The sequence below is a fragment of the Oreochromis aureus genome, linkage group 15 (genome assembly GCF_013358895.1).
Source record: "Oreochromis aureus strain Israel breed Guangdong linkage group 15, ZZ_aureus, whole genome shotgun sequence".
Lineage (NCBI taxonomy): Eukaryota > Metazoa > Chordata > Actinopteri > Cichliformes > Cichlidae > Oreochromis > Oreochromis aureus.
This window is the reverse complement of record NC_052956.1, coordinates 8,562,918-8,582,613: the sequence shown is the minus strand read 5'-3', so window position 1 is coordinate 8,582,613 and position 19,696 is coordinate 8,562,918. Positions and strand designations below refer to the sequence as shown.

The 19,696-nt window shown below is 40.2% G+C and overlaps 1 protein-coding gene across 5 annotated transcripts in view; it reads right to left on the bottom strand.

Moving 5' to 3' along the window:
• eya4 (EYA transcriptional coactivator and phosphatase 4) overlaps positions 1-19,696 on the bottom strand; it is a 51,560-nt gene that overhangs the window by 7,833 nt on the left and 24,031 nt on the right. For 3 of the 5 annotated variants that reach the window (XM_031726210.2, XM_031726209.2, XM_039599426.1), the window contains 10 exons: positions 17,886-18,007; positions 12,948-13,031; positions 12,186-12,263; positions 10,988-11,054; positions 10,690-10,832; positions 8,319-8,462; positions 8,151-8,233; positions 6,852-7,026; positions 5,455-5,591; positions 4,085-4,168 (listed from right to left, as the gene is read on the bottom strand). In XM_031726210.2, the coding sequence (XP_031582070.1) occupies positions 4,085-4,168; positions 5,455-5,591; positions 6,852-7,026; positions 8,151-8,233; positions 8,319-8,462; positions 10,690-10,832; positions 10,988-11,054; positions 12,186-12,263; positions 12,948-13,031; positions 17,886-18,007 (1,117 nt within the window). The remainder of the gene's footprint in view (positions 1-4,084; positions 4,169-5,454; positions 5,592-6,851; positions 7,027-8,150; positions 8,234-8,318; positions 8,463-10,689; positions 10,833-10,987; positions 11,055-12,185; positions 12,264-12,947; positions 13,032-17,885; positions 18,008-19,696) is intronic. The other 2 variants (XM_039599425.1, XM_031726211.2) reach the window with 1 other exon arrangement.

Below are 19,696 nucleotides of genomic sequence, written 5' to 3'. Positions count from 1 at the left end.
TTAGACACCCCCCCCCCCCAACAAACCCCTGTTTGTATACTTGGTACGTTCCGCTCATCACTGCAGACGCTGACAGACAGGTTGCACTTGTTCTGTCCCATCAGCATTCCTTACATTTTGAGGGGGGGAGCAAGATTGTGTCCCTCCATGTGTGTGTGTTGCAAATTGTACGTACCCTCAAAGGGAGATGCCTGGAGTGTATGTGGTGTGTGAATGGTTTGTGTGTCTGTGTGTGTGTGTGTGTGTGTGTGTGTGTGTGTGTGTGTGTGTGTGTGTGTGTGTGTGTGTGTGTGTGTGTGAAGGCGTTCTGGAGAACGCGGCCTGCTCTGCCAGGCTAGCGCTCAGCTGCAAAAACCATCATCTGTGATAGGTCAGCAAGGGTCGACAGCTTGCCGCACGATTCGCTGACGCTGTCAGACGACCAGAATAGAAAGAAACTAACAGGACGGAGAGTGAAAGTGAGCGGGCGAGGTGGTCAGGCACGGAAAGCGAGAGAAACTGGCGGCATTCATGAGTGTCAGAAAGTGCAAAAGGCAGTGCATCTGAAATCAACATTTGCTAACGGTGAGGAAAACTGGGGACGATCGCCTAAAGTCTTTTTCATTTAATCAAAACTGTCACCACGTATACTTTGAGAAAAAAGGTAATGAGTTTTGTGCCATGACTACACATGTTATGGAAATTTGTCATCTCTGACACAGTGAACGACAGATTGAAGAGCACCTGTTAAATCTCCACTAGTACACATCACTGGCTATATTCTACGCGCATACAAAAGTCAATAACTCTTACTTGTTATTGCTAAATAACTATTATAATATTACTGCACAAAAGAGAATTATTTATTATAAATTGTTAGTTGCAACTGATTTCTTGGTAAGAGATGTAAGTGTCACAAAAGTCTGACTAGTAAGAGAAACTTAAAACTTTTGCACTTGTCCAGAACGTCTCTGGAAAGCAGCGATTTTGACTGGATTTCTTTTTACTTCTTTAACATCCGTCACAGAGACACAGAAATAATGAACCAAGGGACACCAGCTATGTATGTTAGGCTCCTTAAAAGCTGTTGGCTTTTTTTTTGTCAAGTTCAAGCTATCACAGAAAAATCCAGATGCACTCTTCACCTTCGCTGGTATCACTTAAGCTCTGGAAACTCAACACTTCCTCATGATGTGAGCAGCATACTAAGTATAGTAAGAAACGGAGAGTGAGATTGGCTTGTGTGATAAAGACATCTATGCTTGTATTGACGAAAAGGCAAAACATCATTTGGAGCAGCTGTATCCTCAAAGCTCCATGAGTGGGGCACTTAGGTCTTGTGGTTTCTATGTTAATAGTGTAAACACTATTTTGGGTGAGGTGTGAACAGACACAGCTGCTGCAATATTTCTCAACGGCAGCGGCAGGAAATGAGGTGAAAAAAATTCTCTCGCAAATATTTTCAGGCAAATATTAGGGGGCATATCCTTTTTTTTTTAATGCCGATGATTTGCCAGTTGTCGTGAGCCATGCGGGTAATCCGACATGGCGTGCTACGAGAGGGTACATTAAACCCCGATTTGAGTCCTTGAAAACATCTAATTCACTAGTTTGCAAGTCAAGACAAATGCAAAACCTCACTTCTTGTCACAAGCTTCTTTTGTGATATTACCGTTCAATTCAGTGCTTCTCTACAGTAAATACAACACAAAGAGACTGAATTATCCATCAAGAGTGTGTTCCCTCGCTCATGCACATGGCCTTTTACAACTCACCAGGGCCTGTCTTATGCCCATTAAATCCCAATTGCCAAACATTAAAGTCCACAAATGCAGAACAACTAGGAAGCACATCAATGCCTGCAAACCCTATTTGTAAAAAGCCTGGGCTCCTATGGCTCAATGCAAGCTGGGCTCCAAATTGTGCGTGCGCTGTGCCAGCTTTTGTTCGACTGCCAAACAGCAATATCAGAACGGATTTGTGATGCAAAGCCCGTACAGGCGGGCTGGTGGCCACACCGGTGCCCACAGGAAACGACATCACCCAATAAAAATCTGCAGCCTTGGCTACACGGGATGACCACAGATCAGTGCCAAGAACATTTTTTATTAAAATAAAGGGAACTATAAACAGGGATGCTGTTATGGGAGAAGGAGAGACCACCAAATAAGTTCACAGAGAAAAGTGGAATAAACATCAGCCCAAGTAAGAAATTAGCACATTAAATTATCATTCAATTAAGGAAAGCATTGGCAATTATTAATAGCTACATTTTAAGACTTGTTTTATAATCCATGAGATTATCTTCCCAAATTGACCGTAACATTCCTGAAGTGGCTGATGTCATTTTAAACAATCTACAGAGACAAATGAAGCGCATTCACTTTGCGTGCTCATTATTAAATCAAAGTGAGGATGGAAAGTCCGGTTTCAGAGATGGTGTATGAAGGTGGAGTATTAGTATCCCTAAAAATCTGCTTCACTAATAGATCCTCACTACATTATATAATCTATCAATTTATGGTAAATTACCAATTTTAATTTATGTTGATTTTATCTTTTCAAGAAAACATTAACTTTCAAAGCTAAAATTAAACCTAGCATTTAATGTTATTTTCCACCTGTAAATATAAAGAAGAGGTGGGATATGCTTTCAGAATGTGGCCATGTACCACCAAAAAAACGCTCCACACCTCCCTACACCAAAGGGCACAGTAGCCTGAACAGCGAACCATCACCATCAAATTCTTCAAGAGAGTAAGTAAACCCTTGATTAACTAAGCAGCAAGTGTGAGCGCCCTTATAACAGCAGGAATTTTAGCTGTTTGATAGTCCAGATCATTCAGGTGTGTGTTAACATAATGCCCAAATCTCCCCAGCAAATTCACCTTAAAGTTATATCGTGAAATGTTCAGACAAATAGCCAAAACCCCAAGAGCTACATCTTAGACTCTACAGGTCTGTGGTAGCATACTAAATGCTCGTGACAGTGCAATTACTGGTAGAAAAAATACTGAACAAGAATTGCTAGTTTGGAAGTGTTACCAGAAGAAAGGCTCCCGGGCACGGTGAACATGGAGGCAGAATTTAGGGATGTAAAGTTGCTTCTGAACAAACCACAGGAACTTTTAGAACAATGTCCTTTGAACAGACAAGACCACAGTGGAGATGTGTGGCCATAATGTGTGATGTTTGGAGAAAATCAAACCCAGAATATCAGCACAAATGCCTCATACCAACTGTCTGCCACAGTGGTTACACGGGGTGATGGTTTGGGTTTGTTTTGCAGCTACAGGACCTCGGCACCTTGCAGTCATCGAATTGACCATGAACTGCTCTGTATACTAAAGTTTTCTGGAGTAAAATTTGAGGCCATGTGTCTAGCAGCTAAAGCTGGCCCAAATTGGGTCACACAAAGGACAATGACCTCAAGCACAGCAGCAAATCTACAACAGAATGACTGAAAAAGGAAAAAGAAAAAGAAAAAAACAACAAACAAGGCAAGTCCAGACCTAAACGCCACTTAAGTGCTGTGGACATCACACAATTTAACAAGTTATTGCTGCTAAAGCTAGCTGCACAAACTATTGAATCATTTGGTGTACTTAGGCTGCGTTACATAGTTGAGGTGCAGCTTAGCAGACAGCTGCTGGGTGCAGCTGCTGGTGTCAGCACCAACACGCCACACCTCTAATAATGCGTAACATTAGGTGTCATCATTTAACTGTGTGAGTTATAGTAAAATTTACCTCCCGTTCTACTTTAACAATTTTTGTTTTCTTTTTGTACCAGATTTTTAAAATGAGTATCTAGATGAATAGACTCACTTGGGGAGTTGAAGGTTCAAGAAACAACACTGGCTTTATTTTCATGCCCACCTTTTGTAAAGTTCAAGATTAGGCCCTCCTCTCTTTGGCTCGGTTATTACGGATGATCTATTATGAGTTGTGTTAGTAGTCAAACTGATGCTCAAGCTTTAAATCTGGCACTATGTGAAGGTTCATTGCTCGTAAATCCAATGGGCAGTCAAGCGTGGATACATGTAGAAGTTTTACGAACAGTAAACTTAACATAGCACGATGGTGACACAGTAAAACAGTCTTACCTTGCCATATTTTTGTGCATAGGAGCCTGTGAGCAAAGAATGGAAGACAATAATCGTCTCATCCAGATCCCAAACAAACACCCTCTGCAGATCACAACAAAAAAGACACAATGCAAGAAATTTGAGTCTATTCTTCTAATTTTACAAATGGCCCTTAGTTAATAAGTACATTTATTTATTAAGTACAAATGTTTCAAGCACAAGTTACTGATTTATCAACATTTTCATACCCGAATTTACTTATACTTCATGAACAAATGTAGAAGTGAATCTGTACATGAAAATATTATGATTGTCTAGGTGGAGTTAGGAAACAGACAAACTTAGGCTACAATCATTATAGTAAGATGATAGCATGACTATTATAGTACTATTATTGCCTATTGGTTATTATTTACCATTTTCAAAAACACCATAAATCAATAAAATGCTCAGAATTACAGTTAGATTTAACCCAAAATTAAATTGTATGTAAAGAAAACAAAATAGGAGATATAAAGATGCAGACTTTAAAGTTTTTACTTAAACATATCCCAGCATTCCTTTCTCTTATCTTAAACTATCTGGTCTTCCATTAAAAATGACTTCTATTATTGCTGGATGTCATCACCTACAGTCTAATATCTTGGCACTATCCCACTGGTGCTTTTTATTTATTTTTAATGAGTTTCTCATCACAGGCTGACAGATCATGTTCTCCTTGTCGTCCATCTGTTTTCTTCTTTTTCTTATATTCTGTTAGCCTTTTTTTCACATCAGCTTTGATGTCCAAACCTGAGCCACAGCGAGCGTTCTCAGGAGAAACAATATTCTAAACCTCTGTTATTTCAGCCGGAGCCTCGCTTTATGAAGAGGGCGCCTTTTCTGTCCTTGTCTTTGGACGCGATTGTTTCCGTTTCTTCAGTCTGTCTCCTACTTTCTTGCTTTAGAGATGCAGGCTCAACTCTCACAACGCTGTCACCACTTCTTTCTTTTTTTTCCCTGCTCCACCTGACGGTAAATGCTTCCTTATATAGAGAAATCGGGACGGAGCAGTATGCAGATTGCACAACCCTGCTGTTTCACAGTTTGATTTACTAACATAATGCACAGTAGTAAAAATAAAATAGTCCGGTGTGCAGATTTTATAAATCTGATGTTAATATATCATCTACACTTTTTTTGTTTGTTTTACATATGCGCATATTAGTAAATAAGGGCCTGTATTGACAATGACAATGACTCTAATAGCTTCTCCTTGATTGAATTTGGAGACTAAAGTAAACAAAACGGACAAAGATCAAAGAAAATACCATGTGTCCATGGAGAATTGAATGGAGCATTCATTCAGTAATCTCGGTGCTCTCGGTGTATGTTTTCTAGTCTCTTACCTCCAGGTCACTATCGGGAGGAGGGGAGGGGTTGTTCTTGCGGCCCCTGCCCCGAGACTTAGACCCCCCACTCCGGCAGGCTCTGTCATCCAGCTCTTTGATGGGTGTGGAAGGGCTCTGCACTGTATCAAAGTCCCCTGAGAGTGTATATAAACACACACAGGGCTTTTGAAACATTTTAAATTTACATGTGATCAAATATCTGTCTTAAACTGCACAAGCAATCACAAACTAAAGTCACTCCATTAAAAGCAGCACTAATGATGTGGTTTGAGGTGATCCCACAGGTGCTCTGGAGTTGTAGCCACTTCAGGAGAAGCAATAATTCAAACCCTGTACAGTAATAAGCCATGTTGTCAGGTTTAATAATTCAAGGTAATTGGCATGACGGATCAACTTAAAGGCTACCAAGAAACCTAAACAAAAGTACCACCGGTATTCTGACTGATTCATGACAGCGTGCACATGCAAAGATTTAACAGGGGAGTGGGAAGATTGAAGTGTGCAATAAATTAGTTAGGTTAGGTAATGTGATGCTTCTTGCTAAGATACAGTACATACAATTTTCTTGAGGAGAATACATGGGAATGCTCCCAAAGGCTCAAACACACACACACACACACACACACACACACACACACACACACACACACACACACACACACACACACACACACACACACACACACTTTCCTAACGCCATATGCTCCCACTGCTGCGCGGTAACTAGAACCAGACTCTGAGCTTCGGCTCGCATATTATTATGTCTCAATCAGGGAGAAAAGGGGGTGGTGGTGGATAAAGATACTCACACACATGAAAAAGTTGGTGACAAAAAAAAAAAGACACTCCTGGACAAAGAGCGAATGAGAAAAAGTGAGAAAGCCAGCAGAAGAAAAAGAGCTAGTGACAGGAAGAATGATAAGCTCCTTTAATCAGGCTTCCTGAATTACAGCCAAAATAAACCAAATAATAATATGGAAAAAATGAAAAGCCGAACACGAATCCATATTCCTGAGCACAAGTGTGCAGTTTAAGTCTTTCTTGCTTCCCGCTTTCTCCTCCGGCTTGCCCACCAAAGTGCAATATTTAACGTGACTTGTCTCTAATCAAAGTCTCGGACGCTAATGTAAACACATGTCGATTCTCCAATTAGCCAGCGCAATGCCAGGTAACTATGGCTACAGTCTAAAGTTACTTCCTGTGCTTCATCATAGTAGAAAGAGGGCTTTGAACTCGGTTAACTTAAAACTGTGGAAACAAGATTATGAAACCGCAATCAGAAGTGGAGAAAAAAAAATTCTGACATTTGTTTGCATATTTATGAAGTTAGAGCCGGGGTGTGGTGTTGGTAATTCGACTGCTTCTTTCTAAACTATGCCCATGTTAACACAAACCTGGGTGAAGTTCAGCGGCCTGTCCGGTTATGGCGGGGGTGGGATCTTGCAGCTGGTAGGCTGCTGTGGAACCGGTGCCATCCACGTTGTTGGAGGTCATGTACGTCCCGTAAGGGGAGGTGGAATAATACTGAGCGTACTGGTTTTGGCCAAACGTCGTATATGAGGGATAATCCTGCGGAAAATAACAAGAATTATGATCACACGAAGACATACCAAGCAAACAAAAAGAAATAGGGAGACGGAGATGTTTTCCTGAAAGGACCAGTCTGACTTCTGAGGACAGATTTTACAAGTGTTCCCTCTCATGTCTCTGATCTTTTGTCCCTGCCTTTCTGTATTTTATATCTCTGAAACAATTAAAACCTCGTGCTGCTGCTTTTTACAGACCCAGTGGAGATGGACGCTTTTTATGAGTCAGCTCTCTAAACCTGTCACTACATCCATCTCCAGAAGTCCTTAAACAAAGCCACACACAATAAGAAGGCACAGTTGGTGTGTAGTCATACAGTGCAACAGTAGTGCAACAGTAGTGCACAAGTGTGCGCACGCTCTGAAGTATCGAAAGAAGTAAAGGAAAAATGTAAATGCATAGTCATAGAAAGTAAGCTTGTTTCTACATAGAGATTTTTACTTTGACTTGCATTTGTTTCCCGGAGACCAACCATGACTTCGACTTTCTTAATGCTTACCCAACAAGCTTAACCCTAACCTTAAACCAACTTAAATGTTGCAATTCATGCAACTGGGACTTACTTCTTTGTCCCCAAAAGGGAGGCAGGTCCCCACAGTGTGACTGTTTAAAAAGATTTATGTCCCCACAACATGAGTAATACGAGTACACACACGAACGCACACACTATATTCCCCCTTAATCCACCCACATGGGCCAAACCTTGACTTTCTTCCTGTAAACAGCCACATCTATCATAGTGAGACATTAAAATCCCCCTTTAAGCATTTTTACTACCACAATGCAATTCATCATATGGACATAGAGAAATATTCAGACCATAACACTCGTTCACAAAGACTAATTGTCTGTTTCTCTCCCAGAATTTTCCCTGTTGCAAGTTTGCATTGTGATGATGAAAACTGCGTGGGAGCATGCCTGGAAAACCATTTCTGGTCTGAAATCCTAATGCAACTAATATGAAATTCGGATCTTTTTTTTCCCTTTCTTTCTTTCTGCTTTGGAGACAGCATTATAAGATAATCACATTAAAATGACAACAAAGAGCTAACACATTAGCTTCGTTTGATAGACCAACCTGTGTTCACAAATGCATGCAGTCGTACCTGCTGTGTGGCAGTGTAGTTGGCGGGGTTGGACACAGAGTTGTTGGTGGTGTAGAGGCCTGAGGAAGGAGTGAAACTGGAACCTGTTCAAAAATTAACCCCCTTTTTAGCAAGAACTTAAATACCAAAAATGTTTAAGTTAAATAAAAGGCTGGATTATAAACAGACCTGGCATTGGATAGGGGGAGTAGGCAGTCTGTCCAGGCTGAGGTGTGGTAAAGCCGGGGCTGTAGCTGAGGCCTGTCTGCAGAGGAGACTGACTCTGGGCTAGGCCGCTTTCTGTTTTTATGCCGGGAAGCATCACACCGAGGTCTATGGCAATAGAAAAAAAATAATGATATTAAATGTTTCAGCTTTAATTTGCAGAGTTTAACAAAAGTCTCTTCTTCCTCTGAAGACTTAGAGACTTCCATCTGCAACTGAGGGTGCTTAAGATCTTCTACTCCTGCACCATTGAGAGCGTCCTGACGGGAAACATCTGCACCTTTGGGAACAGCACCAAGCAGGACAGACAAGATCTGCAAAGAGTGGTGCGCTCGGCTGAATGCATCATTCGATCAGAGCTTCCTGACCTGCTGTCCATCTACACCAAGCAGTGCAAGACTAAAGCCAGGAAGATTATGATGGACCTCTCCCACCCCAACAATGGACTCTTCTCATTTCTTTTTATTCATAATTTCTTACGTAAACTGTTATTTGCACACTTTTACTGTAAATTTCTAAGTTAAAATCTGCAAATTTTGTAGTAATCTGTAAATATGTAAATCTTACTGTCAATTCGTACTGTCATTTAATGGTTGGGTATTGCACAGCAATTTCACCACATGTCGTACTGTGTATGGTTGTGTGTGACAAATAAAATTTGAATTTGAAAAGTATTGCATTAACTCATTATATATACATAGTCCCCAGTTTTAGAGGCTCGAAATATACTGAACAAACTAACCTAATTTTAAATATAAGGATTATTTATTATTTAAGGGAAGTCAAGATAGTATGGGCATCACTAAATGCTTCTTCCACAGTTGAGATGCTCTGCCAGGCCTTTACTTCCACCACCTTCAGTTGCTGCTTGTTTGAGGGTCTCGCTGCATTCAGTTTTGTCATCAGTAACTGCAAAGCATGCTCTGATTGGCTGTGATCAGGTGACTGAAAAGCCTATCCCACCAGAAAGAGTCTCTATTTTTCTTCCTTTCAGAAACTCTTGGTTGCTTTTGCAGTTTGCTTTGGGTCATTAACGTTTGCACTGTGAAGTGCTGTCCAATCAGTTTTGCAGCTGAATCTGAGCAGAGAGTAAAGCCCAGTACACTTCACAATTCATCCTGCTACTTCTATCAGCAGTCACATCATCAATAAACACTAGTGACCCAGCTCCACTGGCACCCATACACATTAATCTCAGTTCCATGTGTCCAAAGATTTTTGTCAGAACTGTGCAGACTCTTTTAGATGTTTTCTGGCAAAGTCCACTCTGGCCTTCTTGTTCTTGAGTGTAACCAGCGGTCTGCACTTTGCTGGTCTTTATTTCCATTCATGAAGGTGTTGCTTGATTGTAGACCTTGACAATGACACACCTATCTCCGTGAAAGTGTTCCCGATGTGTTTAAATGTTCTGAAGTTGTTTTTCTTAACCACGGAAATAGTTCTGTCCTCATCCGCTTTAGTTAGCCTCGGTGTTCTTTCAAGACTTTTGGTGTTGCTGAGATGGGCAGTAACACCAAGATCAACCAGATTGTTGATTTGGGCACTGTCTCTCTGATAGGTTTATTTGGGCTTCCCTCACTTACATCAACATCTCTTTAGACCTCATTTTGACAGTTTTAATGAAGAGTAACCAAAATGTAATGTAAAAACACTTTGAATCAACTCCACATTTTCAACTGCTTAATTTTTCATTGAATAACAGTCAACTGCGCAACTAATTTTGAGCCTCTAAAAATGGGGAGACTGGTATAAAAAATGGCTGTAATTTCTAAACAGTTAATACAATACTTTTGTTAATTCAATTTAATTAAAGCTGGAAGTCTGCTCTTCAATCACATCGTGATTGCTTGTTTTAAAATCCAGTGCGGTGGTGTACAACAGGAAAAGTTACAAGAGATTGTTTCATCGCCCACATACTTATGGATCTAACTGCATATTATCCTCATTCTGCTACAAGTTCACTTTCAGTTCAGTTTATTCGAATCTTTGGCTGTACCCAGTTGCAATGATTGAATGGGTGAAAATATTTAATTTCTCCCCAAATATAATACAGCATAATGAGTTTACTTCTAGTTTTTAAAGGGCATCCAAACCAGTCACTCAGCACAAACACATCAACCCAGTTGCATGGGAAAACTTAGGCTTGAGTTTGAACAATGTCTTCTACCACAAAATAATACCATATAAATAAGATTCCTTCTTTAAAATATTTTTTTCTTTCACACAACACTTGCAGTTTAGTTTGTAAATCTTCAAAAAATCATTTGTCTGCAGTTTTTGTATGGACATGTGTGGGTATAACTATGTGGCTTCTTCAGCGTGTGTTGGTTCACACCATAGGTAGACAATCCGTAGGCCTGGCCTGTCTGAGAATAAGCAGTATAGACGGTTGATTGCTGCATGCTGCTGAACTGAGGTTGGCCGGTGTACGTCGGCATGGAAGGAGCTGCCGGCGTGGAGAGGATGTGAGGGTAGGGCCTATAAGAGAGAGGAAAGTGACAGTAGGTGTAGGTGAATTAGCTACTTGGTAGATTATAGCATTTAGGAGTTATTTCGTTGAGTAAAATTCAACTTTAGCTAACCTTACAGAATGTAAACAAAGATGCCTGTTCAGTTTTAAAACTTAGACTTACTTGGATGGGTAGAGAGGGGGGGAGTACTGGTGGGCTGAACGAGGGCTGTACCCGCTGCTGGTGATTACTAAAAACAGCAAAATAATCGAGAACAACAAGGCAAAAACATGTTACGGATGGTGTCAACTCAAAAGTGCTGTTTTTCTGAGCATTAACCAAAACCACTCCTGAGCAGGACAATTCGGGGCCTCCAGCTTATTTGAGCCGAGATGCCGTTCCAGTAAACATAATTTGAAGCATTTTGAATGGAGGGGAGCCAAGTTCTTCCTTTAGAGATCACCGCAGTCCCTGAAACCCTTACAGTGGGCCTCATAGTAAAACACAATGTCTGTTTGTGGTCATTGAGATGTCGGAGCTCAGTACTGACAAACACCCTGCTGGGTTTAAACCCCTCTTTCTGTTTTGTGGAATGGCTTTGTGTGTGTGTTTTACAGTGTGAAAGAGAGTGGGGACGTGTGTGAGTCTAAAAAAAAAAGAAAAGAAAAAAGACAAGTGTAAAATGTCTCTGCCCCTCTCTTATCCCTCTGCCAGCCTTTGATGATGATGCAATCCAAGGACAGGCAATATTTCACAGGATTAAAGCTTTCAGCAGGTCTACCAGTGAGCTCAAATGGATGATGGTGTTTGTGTGACTTCTGTGCATCTGAAAAAAAACAGCAAGTCAAGCGGAGACCAGAAGGCATTTAAATTTTTGCGTCTATCTATGGCTGATTCAATCGTCAACTCACTGTCCTCTTTTTTTTTTTCCATCTAGTCTTACAGCAACTCCAAGTGCAGAGGGATTTGACTTTTTCAAACCTTTTTTTTTAAAAAAACAGTATATTCACCTGAATCACAGAATGTATATTATATATTGATCAGCTTTCTGACCACTATCACAACTACTTATACAACTACTACTACTAAAAAATAAATAAAAATAAAACACGGTCAAAAGGTTAAACTCAAGCCTGCAAATTTAAAATTAGCAATAGCTGTTTTGGGGAAGCAAGTTAAAAATTATCTATGTAAAATACACTTCTCCTTCTGGTTTTGTCACAAGTCCACACCCATTATCCTGCCCATGATGCTTTGCAAATTACTAGTCTTCCTTTTGGATTCTTAATGCCAGATTAATGAATAAACTCCGATTGACGGGTATGGACTTTGGTGATATTTATGAATTATGTGAATATTTATCCAAGGGTCTGTGCTTTACCTGAGCCTGCGTATGTATCCAGGGCTGTGTCCCCTGTCGTAGTAACTGTATCGCTGTTGTTCAACGGCTCTGTTTTCACTTAAAGGAAAAGGAAAAGGTCAGTATTAGCGTAAAGCAGTAAAAACTTTCCACAACACACAGACAGAAACAAACCTTAGTGGGTAAGAGCAGAAAACGTCCATGCAATTCCAGCATGTCAACTTAATGCTGCGTGCAGGGTTCCCATTGCAAGCGCTATTGAATTTCACTGTCTTTAAATGGCTCTCTGTAACCACTATGCTCGAAGCTTTTTACTTCGTCATTGTTTTCTGATGCTATTTTTAAGATATGGATGACTTTGAAAACTATAAAATCTAAGTAACACATTCAAAAATGAATTAATGCAAAGTGATCCTTAGCAAATATTTGTGATTTCTTGCCCTCAAATTCGCCTCTTTTCAGAGGGTCTTTGGTAGGAACCCTGTAAATATACTGTAAAAATAAAAAAATAAAAAAGAGAGAAAGAAACGTCACACACAGTAATAAACTGGGATGCAGAAAAACAATGAAGATTCAGAAAGCAGAGAGAAAATTCACAGCAAACCAAAAATCAGTCAGAGCAACTCTGGCAAGAACCAACAAACCAAACCAAAAAAAAAACAAAAACAAAAACAACAAGTCAACAACCGTGGCTAGCTAAAACTAAAGAAAGGCATCCCTTATGCTTTTACTGTATTGCTGTAAAATTTTTGCTCTGGGATTCACACACATGCACCTCTGTACCATATTCCTTGGAGCCTGTGGCAGGGGATGGGCTGCTGCAGCCCAACAGCCAATCAGCCGTGTTAAGAACGGTCATGCTTTCACCTATAGGGGTGCAAGGTGGGAAGGTGATGAGGATACGACCCACTGAAAACCAGATGCAGGTCAAAGGTATACGGGGTCACATGGTACTGATCTTTTCGTAGACATTTGCGTTAAATATAAAAGAAAAAAGAACATTCCCAAAATAGTTATATTATGGGAATATTTAAAGGCTTGTGTTTTTTTCCCCATCGACTTGCTTTCATGTTTCAAGTGTTAATAACAAGAAAGTTATTAAGACTTGGCAAGAAAGTCTTAATAACTTTCTTGCCAAGTTATTAAGACGGTCAGTAACAATTTTGTCTCTATGCTAAATATGAAGCTAGAGTAAGGAAATGGTTAGCTTATACAACTGGTAGAACAGCTGCTTCCCAGCGCTCCAAAAGCTTAGAAACAAAACGTCAGTAAAGGCATATATAACCCCCCAACCTGCCGATTTTTTTGTACAGATTAAACCAAACTGATTTCCGAACTCTAGAGGTGCTGGTAGGTGGATTTTGTTACCCTTGGACAAAGCCAGATGAAATTCTCCCACCTGTTAAGTCTAGTTTGAGTCTTAAAGCAAAGGTAATATATCCATTTGGGTGTAGGTCAAAATAACCTTTATTTATCTCACACTGGATTTTGGGTAAGCCCTTCAATTCATTCTCTGTCTGAATAATTTTCCCTTTAAGGCATCCCACTTATGCAAACTTTCTTGTAATTGGCTGCCCCTTAGGGAAAAAGAGAAAAGAAAAATAGCTGGGTGAGTCAATGTGGTGCGAATGGTTTTCTGTCTCTATGTGTTAGCCCCGTGACAGACTGGCGACCTGTCCAGGGTGTACCCTGCCTCTCACCCTAAGACAGCTGAGAAAGGCTCCAGCCCACCAGCGACCCTGAATTGGATAAACGGAAGAGAATGGATGGATTGGGCTCCTGTGCTCACATCCATAACCAGAAGGCTGTGATGATCATATTAAGGATATCCCCTCTTTATGATATCAAAGATTCAATAAAACTACTTTCTGAAACTGAGCATGTTTCAGAAGAAAGAACTGATGCTGCCTCAATTGGTCACACAAAGTCACACAGCAACCCATGTAGTAAGTCTTTCATGTCACTTCGGAGGAATTTTGGCCCATTGTTCTTTGCAGAATAGTTTCAATTCAACAACATTAAAGGGTTTTCAAGCATGATCATCCTGTCATGCCAAAGAATCTCAATCAGAAGTCCAGACTATGACTAGGCCACTCCAAAACCTTATATTTCCAGAGCCATTCAGAGGTGGAATGCTGGTGTTTCAAATCATTGTCCTGCTTGAGTTTCAGGGAATAAACTGATGGCCGGACATTCTCCTCATTCTCCAGAATTTTCTGGTAGAGAGCAGAATTCATGGTTCCATCAGTTACAGCAAATCGTCCAGGTCCTGAAACAGCAAAGCAGCCACAAACCATCCCACTACCACCACCATGTTTGACTATTGGTTTGTTATTTTTATGAAATACTGTGTTAGTTCTATGCCAGATAAAACAGAACTCAAATCTTCTCAATCTACTCAAGTTCAAGTGTTGTCTCATCAGTCCAGAGAATATTTTCCCAGAAGTCTTGGGCATCATCACATTTTTTGGCAAATGTGAATCTTTGTGTTCTTTTTGGTCATCAGTGGTTTTCTCCTTGGAACTCTCCAATGGGTGCCATTTTTGCCCAGTCTCTTTGTTATTGTTGAATCATGAACACTGACCATAACTGAAGGAACGTATGGCCTTTTAGTTCTTTAGATGTTATTCTCAGTTCTTTTGTGACCTCCTGAATGAATTGTCGATGCTCTCTTGGAGTAATTTCGGTAGCTTGATCGCTCTGGGGAAGGTTAACCACGGTTCCAAGTTTTCTCCATTTGTGGAAAATGGCTCTCACCATGCAGTCCCAATGCATTGGTTGGAAATGGCTTTGTAACAGTTTCCAACCAATGACTTTAACCGATTCTAAACAGTTCTTACATTTCTATAGATGGTGGCATGATCTGTGACTTTTTGAGGTCTATCAGCCTATTTCACTTTGTCATACAGATTCTGTTTCAATAAGTTCTTGATTTAATAGGTCTGGTAGTAGTCAGGACTGGGTGTAGCTAATGAAACTGAACTGAATTTTGGTTAAACACATTTAATCCCTGATTTATCCACAAAAAGGCACATTTAGATAGCTTGAGTTAGAGTGAGAAATATAAATACATATACATTCTGGGGACATGTGAGACTAACATTAATATGTCAAAGTAGAAGGATATGCGACTTTTAAGATACAGCTATTTTATTATAATACATGACAACTGTATCTGCTTTAACAAACAGCAATGAGATTAATCTCCTGATATTTCTGTCTATACAAATATGTTCTTGCTAAAGTCTCGAGCTATTCTTCTAATCAGCAGCTCATCTATCATCACGTGATTGCGCTTTTTAAAAGACGAGGACACCTGTTAATCAGTTTATCATTCTACATAATGTTTTTCAGGGGTTTCTTTTCTAAAACGCCCATCACCAGCAACCATCTGAAAACTCAATTGAGTTCAGGACAACTTCATTAATCCCCTAAGGGAACAATACAATCCACTGGACAAGCTGTAATGAAGACAAATGAATTGCTATGGAGATGGCCTGTGGGCCTGAGCGCTCGCTGATGTCAGGTGAGGGGAATGTTGAGTATGTAGATTGTTTTGGCTCTCTGTGAAGCCCGAGCTCTGTCTGCTTAAATCATTAACTGTGAGCTCATCAAAAATGATTTAATGTGCTCTAATACGGTCTCGGTGTGCTGTTAGCCCACACTGAGCATGGCTATTTCTGTGACTGCGAGTATGTTAACACATCAAAATGACTAAAATGCAGCATCTCACTTTTTCCATGACATTATTATTATTATTAGAAGTGGTTTCCACCGCCTGGTAAATCAGCAATAGATCAAAGGATGGCCCCTCAACAAAAGCACCATGTCCAGTGCTATATCATCAAACTGTCCTGACAGAAATTGTTCCAGAGGACAGAGCATGAGAAAGTGGGAAGATCAAGGGTGAGAGGAGAAAAAAAGATTAATAGAAAGAAGGAGAAACGCATACGGACTCAGAGTAAAGAAAAAGAGAGGAGCGGGCTCACTGGTGTTGACATATAAGAGAGCAGTGATGCTTTAATGCTCTTGTAGAGGAAATAGTTTCCAGTGGGATTTTGAGCTTGCTCTCCAACACACACATACAGACACTTTGCCAAGCCGTTAGCGGAGGAGAGCCGAAGTGCTTCGCCGTGTGTTTACACACATTCTCCAGTGGTTTATTCAAGAACTCATGCCAGCGTGGAAGTGTGTATGCATGCATTTGTATGTGCGTGTGTCCCTCCATCTCTATAATTTCCTCAAAAAGTATTTATCTCTACATGCTGAAAGGCTTTCTGACTGATGATTTTGCAATAAATTTCATTGCATTACATTTTTCTCATCAAATGCTCTTGCCTTAAGTGACTTTCAACATGTGCATTGGACCTCCTTTGGCATTAAGATTATATTTAATAAAAAAGGAATAAAAGACAATGAGTATTCTGAATGGAGGAGTTTAGACTTTCAACTACATTTTACACAATGTAAAAAAAAAATAGAAATCAGTAAGTTCATAGTTCCTGCATCAATGGCTCTCTTCTTTCTTCAAAGAAATAATTCACCCTTTAACTTTAATACATCACGGACATTTATGCAGCATTTCAAGTAAACGTACATACTGGCAAATTTGTTTTCTAGTTTAGAATTAGAAAGGACTAAAATCATTTTCAGAGGGTCAGATTAGTTTAGCCTTGAAACATGGAGAAACTGTTGGCTTTTTCCTGTCCAAATGTAACCAATCTGGCTTACCAGCACCTTTTTAAGCTTAAAAATGAGCAAATCTTGTTTGTTTAGTTCAAAAAGGGAAACATATAGGTTTTATTTATTTATTTCATATATAGTATATTTGATATTTATGTATCTGACATCCCCCATGTTGGTGTTGTTCCTGGATAAACATTGCAACTGACGAATGATGTTGTCTGAGCAATCAGTTGGCATTAGCCAAGAAGTTAGCTAATGCAATAAAAAACTGTAAATCACTGTAGCAAAGCAACATGAGTGACCTAAAATTAAATCTAAATGTAACCCAGACAATATTTATCTTACTGTATAAATTAATAAAGAAAATGCTTTACCATTTGTTCCAGGAGAGAATTTTATACAAACAAAAGGCACCCCCCCCCCACCCCCCAACATTACAAAGCTATGACATCACAACATTATTGGTCAGCTGTAACATTCATCCTGGACCAACATTAATATGATGATGTGGGAAAAGCATCCACACAGGGATATTAGGCCTTTGACTACAGCTGGCCATAGTCAGACAGTGGTTTTGTGACACAGTGGGCAGTCAATAATGCAAAGATTTGTTGCAGCAGCACATCAGATATCCTTTTTCATGGAAGAAGACTGCAAACAAAGAAAGATTCATATAATTTAACGCCAACCTTTATTTTGGAAAAATAAAACTTAATTTTTTAAAATTCTTAGTTCTTTTTTTTTTTTTTGTTCTTTACTTAAACTGGTATCTTAGAATGGGAGGGAGCTACTCAGCTACTTGAAAGTAATGTGGGATGTTGGAGTAGTGTTGGGGTTGCCATGAGCCCATAAGCCCACTTTTTCTAAGAGAACTATTAAATCTATGCATTTGCCATCATATTGACTTCCTCTGGGAATGTGTGCAGATTTATTAAGCAATCGAACACATTTATTTTTCTTTCAGTTTCAGATACACAGCTGAGTACAAAATACTGGAGCCCCTAAGAAAACTTCCTAAAACTCCCATCTTCTCACCTCCTGTTCCATTGGTGGTGATAGATGGGCTGCCAAGGTTGTTCTTGTCCAGCTTGGAGCCTGTCGAATCTCCACCTCCCACTCGGTTATGAGGACTGGCTAGGTCCTGCATTTCCATAGACCTATTTGGGGACAGAAGATGGCAAGGAAAAAGAGGTAAACTGTCTTCTACTTTTATTTGTTTTGTTTTTTTAATTTAATGAATAGCAGATCATGATATGTTCTCACAGGTGGGAATTTACATTGACCATACATAATGTTAAGATCCCGCTGTACTGTAGATCCTCACAGTCATAAACTTCATACTTCTCAGCACCAGTTAGCTTACATGAGCATGTGTTCAGAGGGCTACACCTTGTATGTGGGCCTGCTGGCTCTTTTATGGTGTGGCTGTGTGTGTGTGTGTGTGTGTGTGTGTGTGTGTGTGTGTATATAAACTTCTGGGCTCCAATACAAACCCACAGCCTGCCAGCATGCTTTAGTTTTACAATGTGTTCCACATGCATGACTGGGACGAACCAGCACACAAGGTGGTAATGGTAAAGTGAGAGTGTGTCTGCGTGTGTGTGTGTGTGCGCGGATGACTGGAAGTGGAAGTAAGTAAGACATGAACAGAGTGCAGATGCACACAGTGGAATAAACGTCTGCCTTTTGTGTATTACAGTTTATTGTGGCAACAACTGCTCTCTCTATAGGCTCTATAACCCCTAACTAAGAGGTAAAATTCCTATTAATACATTTTTATGTTTTAGACTTCAAGCAAATGTATATTAAATACTTTATTCAGACTTTTCACCACTGTTACCACAAACCCACATTTCAGTACATTCGGACCAAGATTATAGTTTCATGTTGAATCGGTCTGTGTATGGACAATACTTCTTATGAATGTGTGTGTGTGTGTGCATATTTGTGAGCACTGACTCATGCTGCCCGCAGGTTGGTCACACTTGTGCTCTTGTGTGAGACATCAAAGCCAGAAATGACAGAGATGGAAGAAGAATAAAACAAATGCGGGCCGCTGCTGCTCGGTGTGTGTTTATGCGCGCGTGTGTGTGTGTACGAAAAGAGAGCGTGTGCATCTGTGTGGCGGTCTGGCAGAAGGCCATCTCAATGCTATGGGCAGATAGTATCTCCACACATGACTGCAACCCACAGTCGGACTGACGGGTATAAACATATAGCTTTCAGCAAACGAGAAAGACCCTGCTAAACGGTGCAAAATGGAGAATGCGTGAAAGATAAACACTCTAAATCAGCTCTCTCCATTTCGGTCAACTCTTCTTTTTGTTTCCTTATTTACGGCTAAACACTCATTTTGTTCTCCCGTTCATTGCATGGACGTCAACGACAGTTTACGGCAGACAAAATAAACGAGCAAAGTCCTACCTTCAAACAAAGGCCTCAAGTGTATCTGCTACACAAGGGAAAAGTTAAGAACTTTCACAGATTATGTTGCCGCCACCACCTCACTTCCCACCCCCAACCCCCATTTTTTTCTTTCTATCATGTGCTTAAAACCCTTCATCCATCCTTTTCTTTTGTCTTTCAACAGCAGGAAATGATTCTGTCTCCCCTTCTTGTTTTTTCCTCTTTTCCCTCTGTTTCACTCCTCTCGGGAGGCGATGGCAAGAGTTGTGGTGTTTCATAAACTCTTCTCTGGTTTTCACATCATGGCCGGTCATTGAAAAAATATGCTCTATATTACCGAGATGCACGGCGCGTTTTGTTAAATTAGCAGATTTAGGCCTGTAGCTGGCTGTTTTTTATTTATCTACTCCTTTTTGTTGCAGTTGCAGTATAAAAACAGA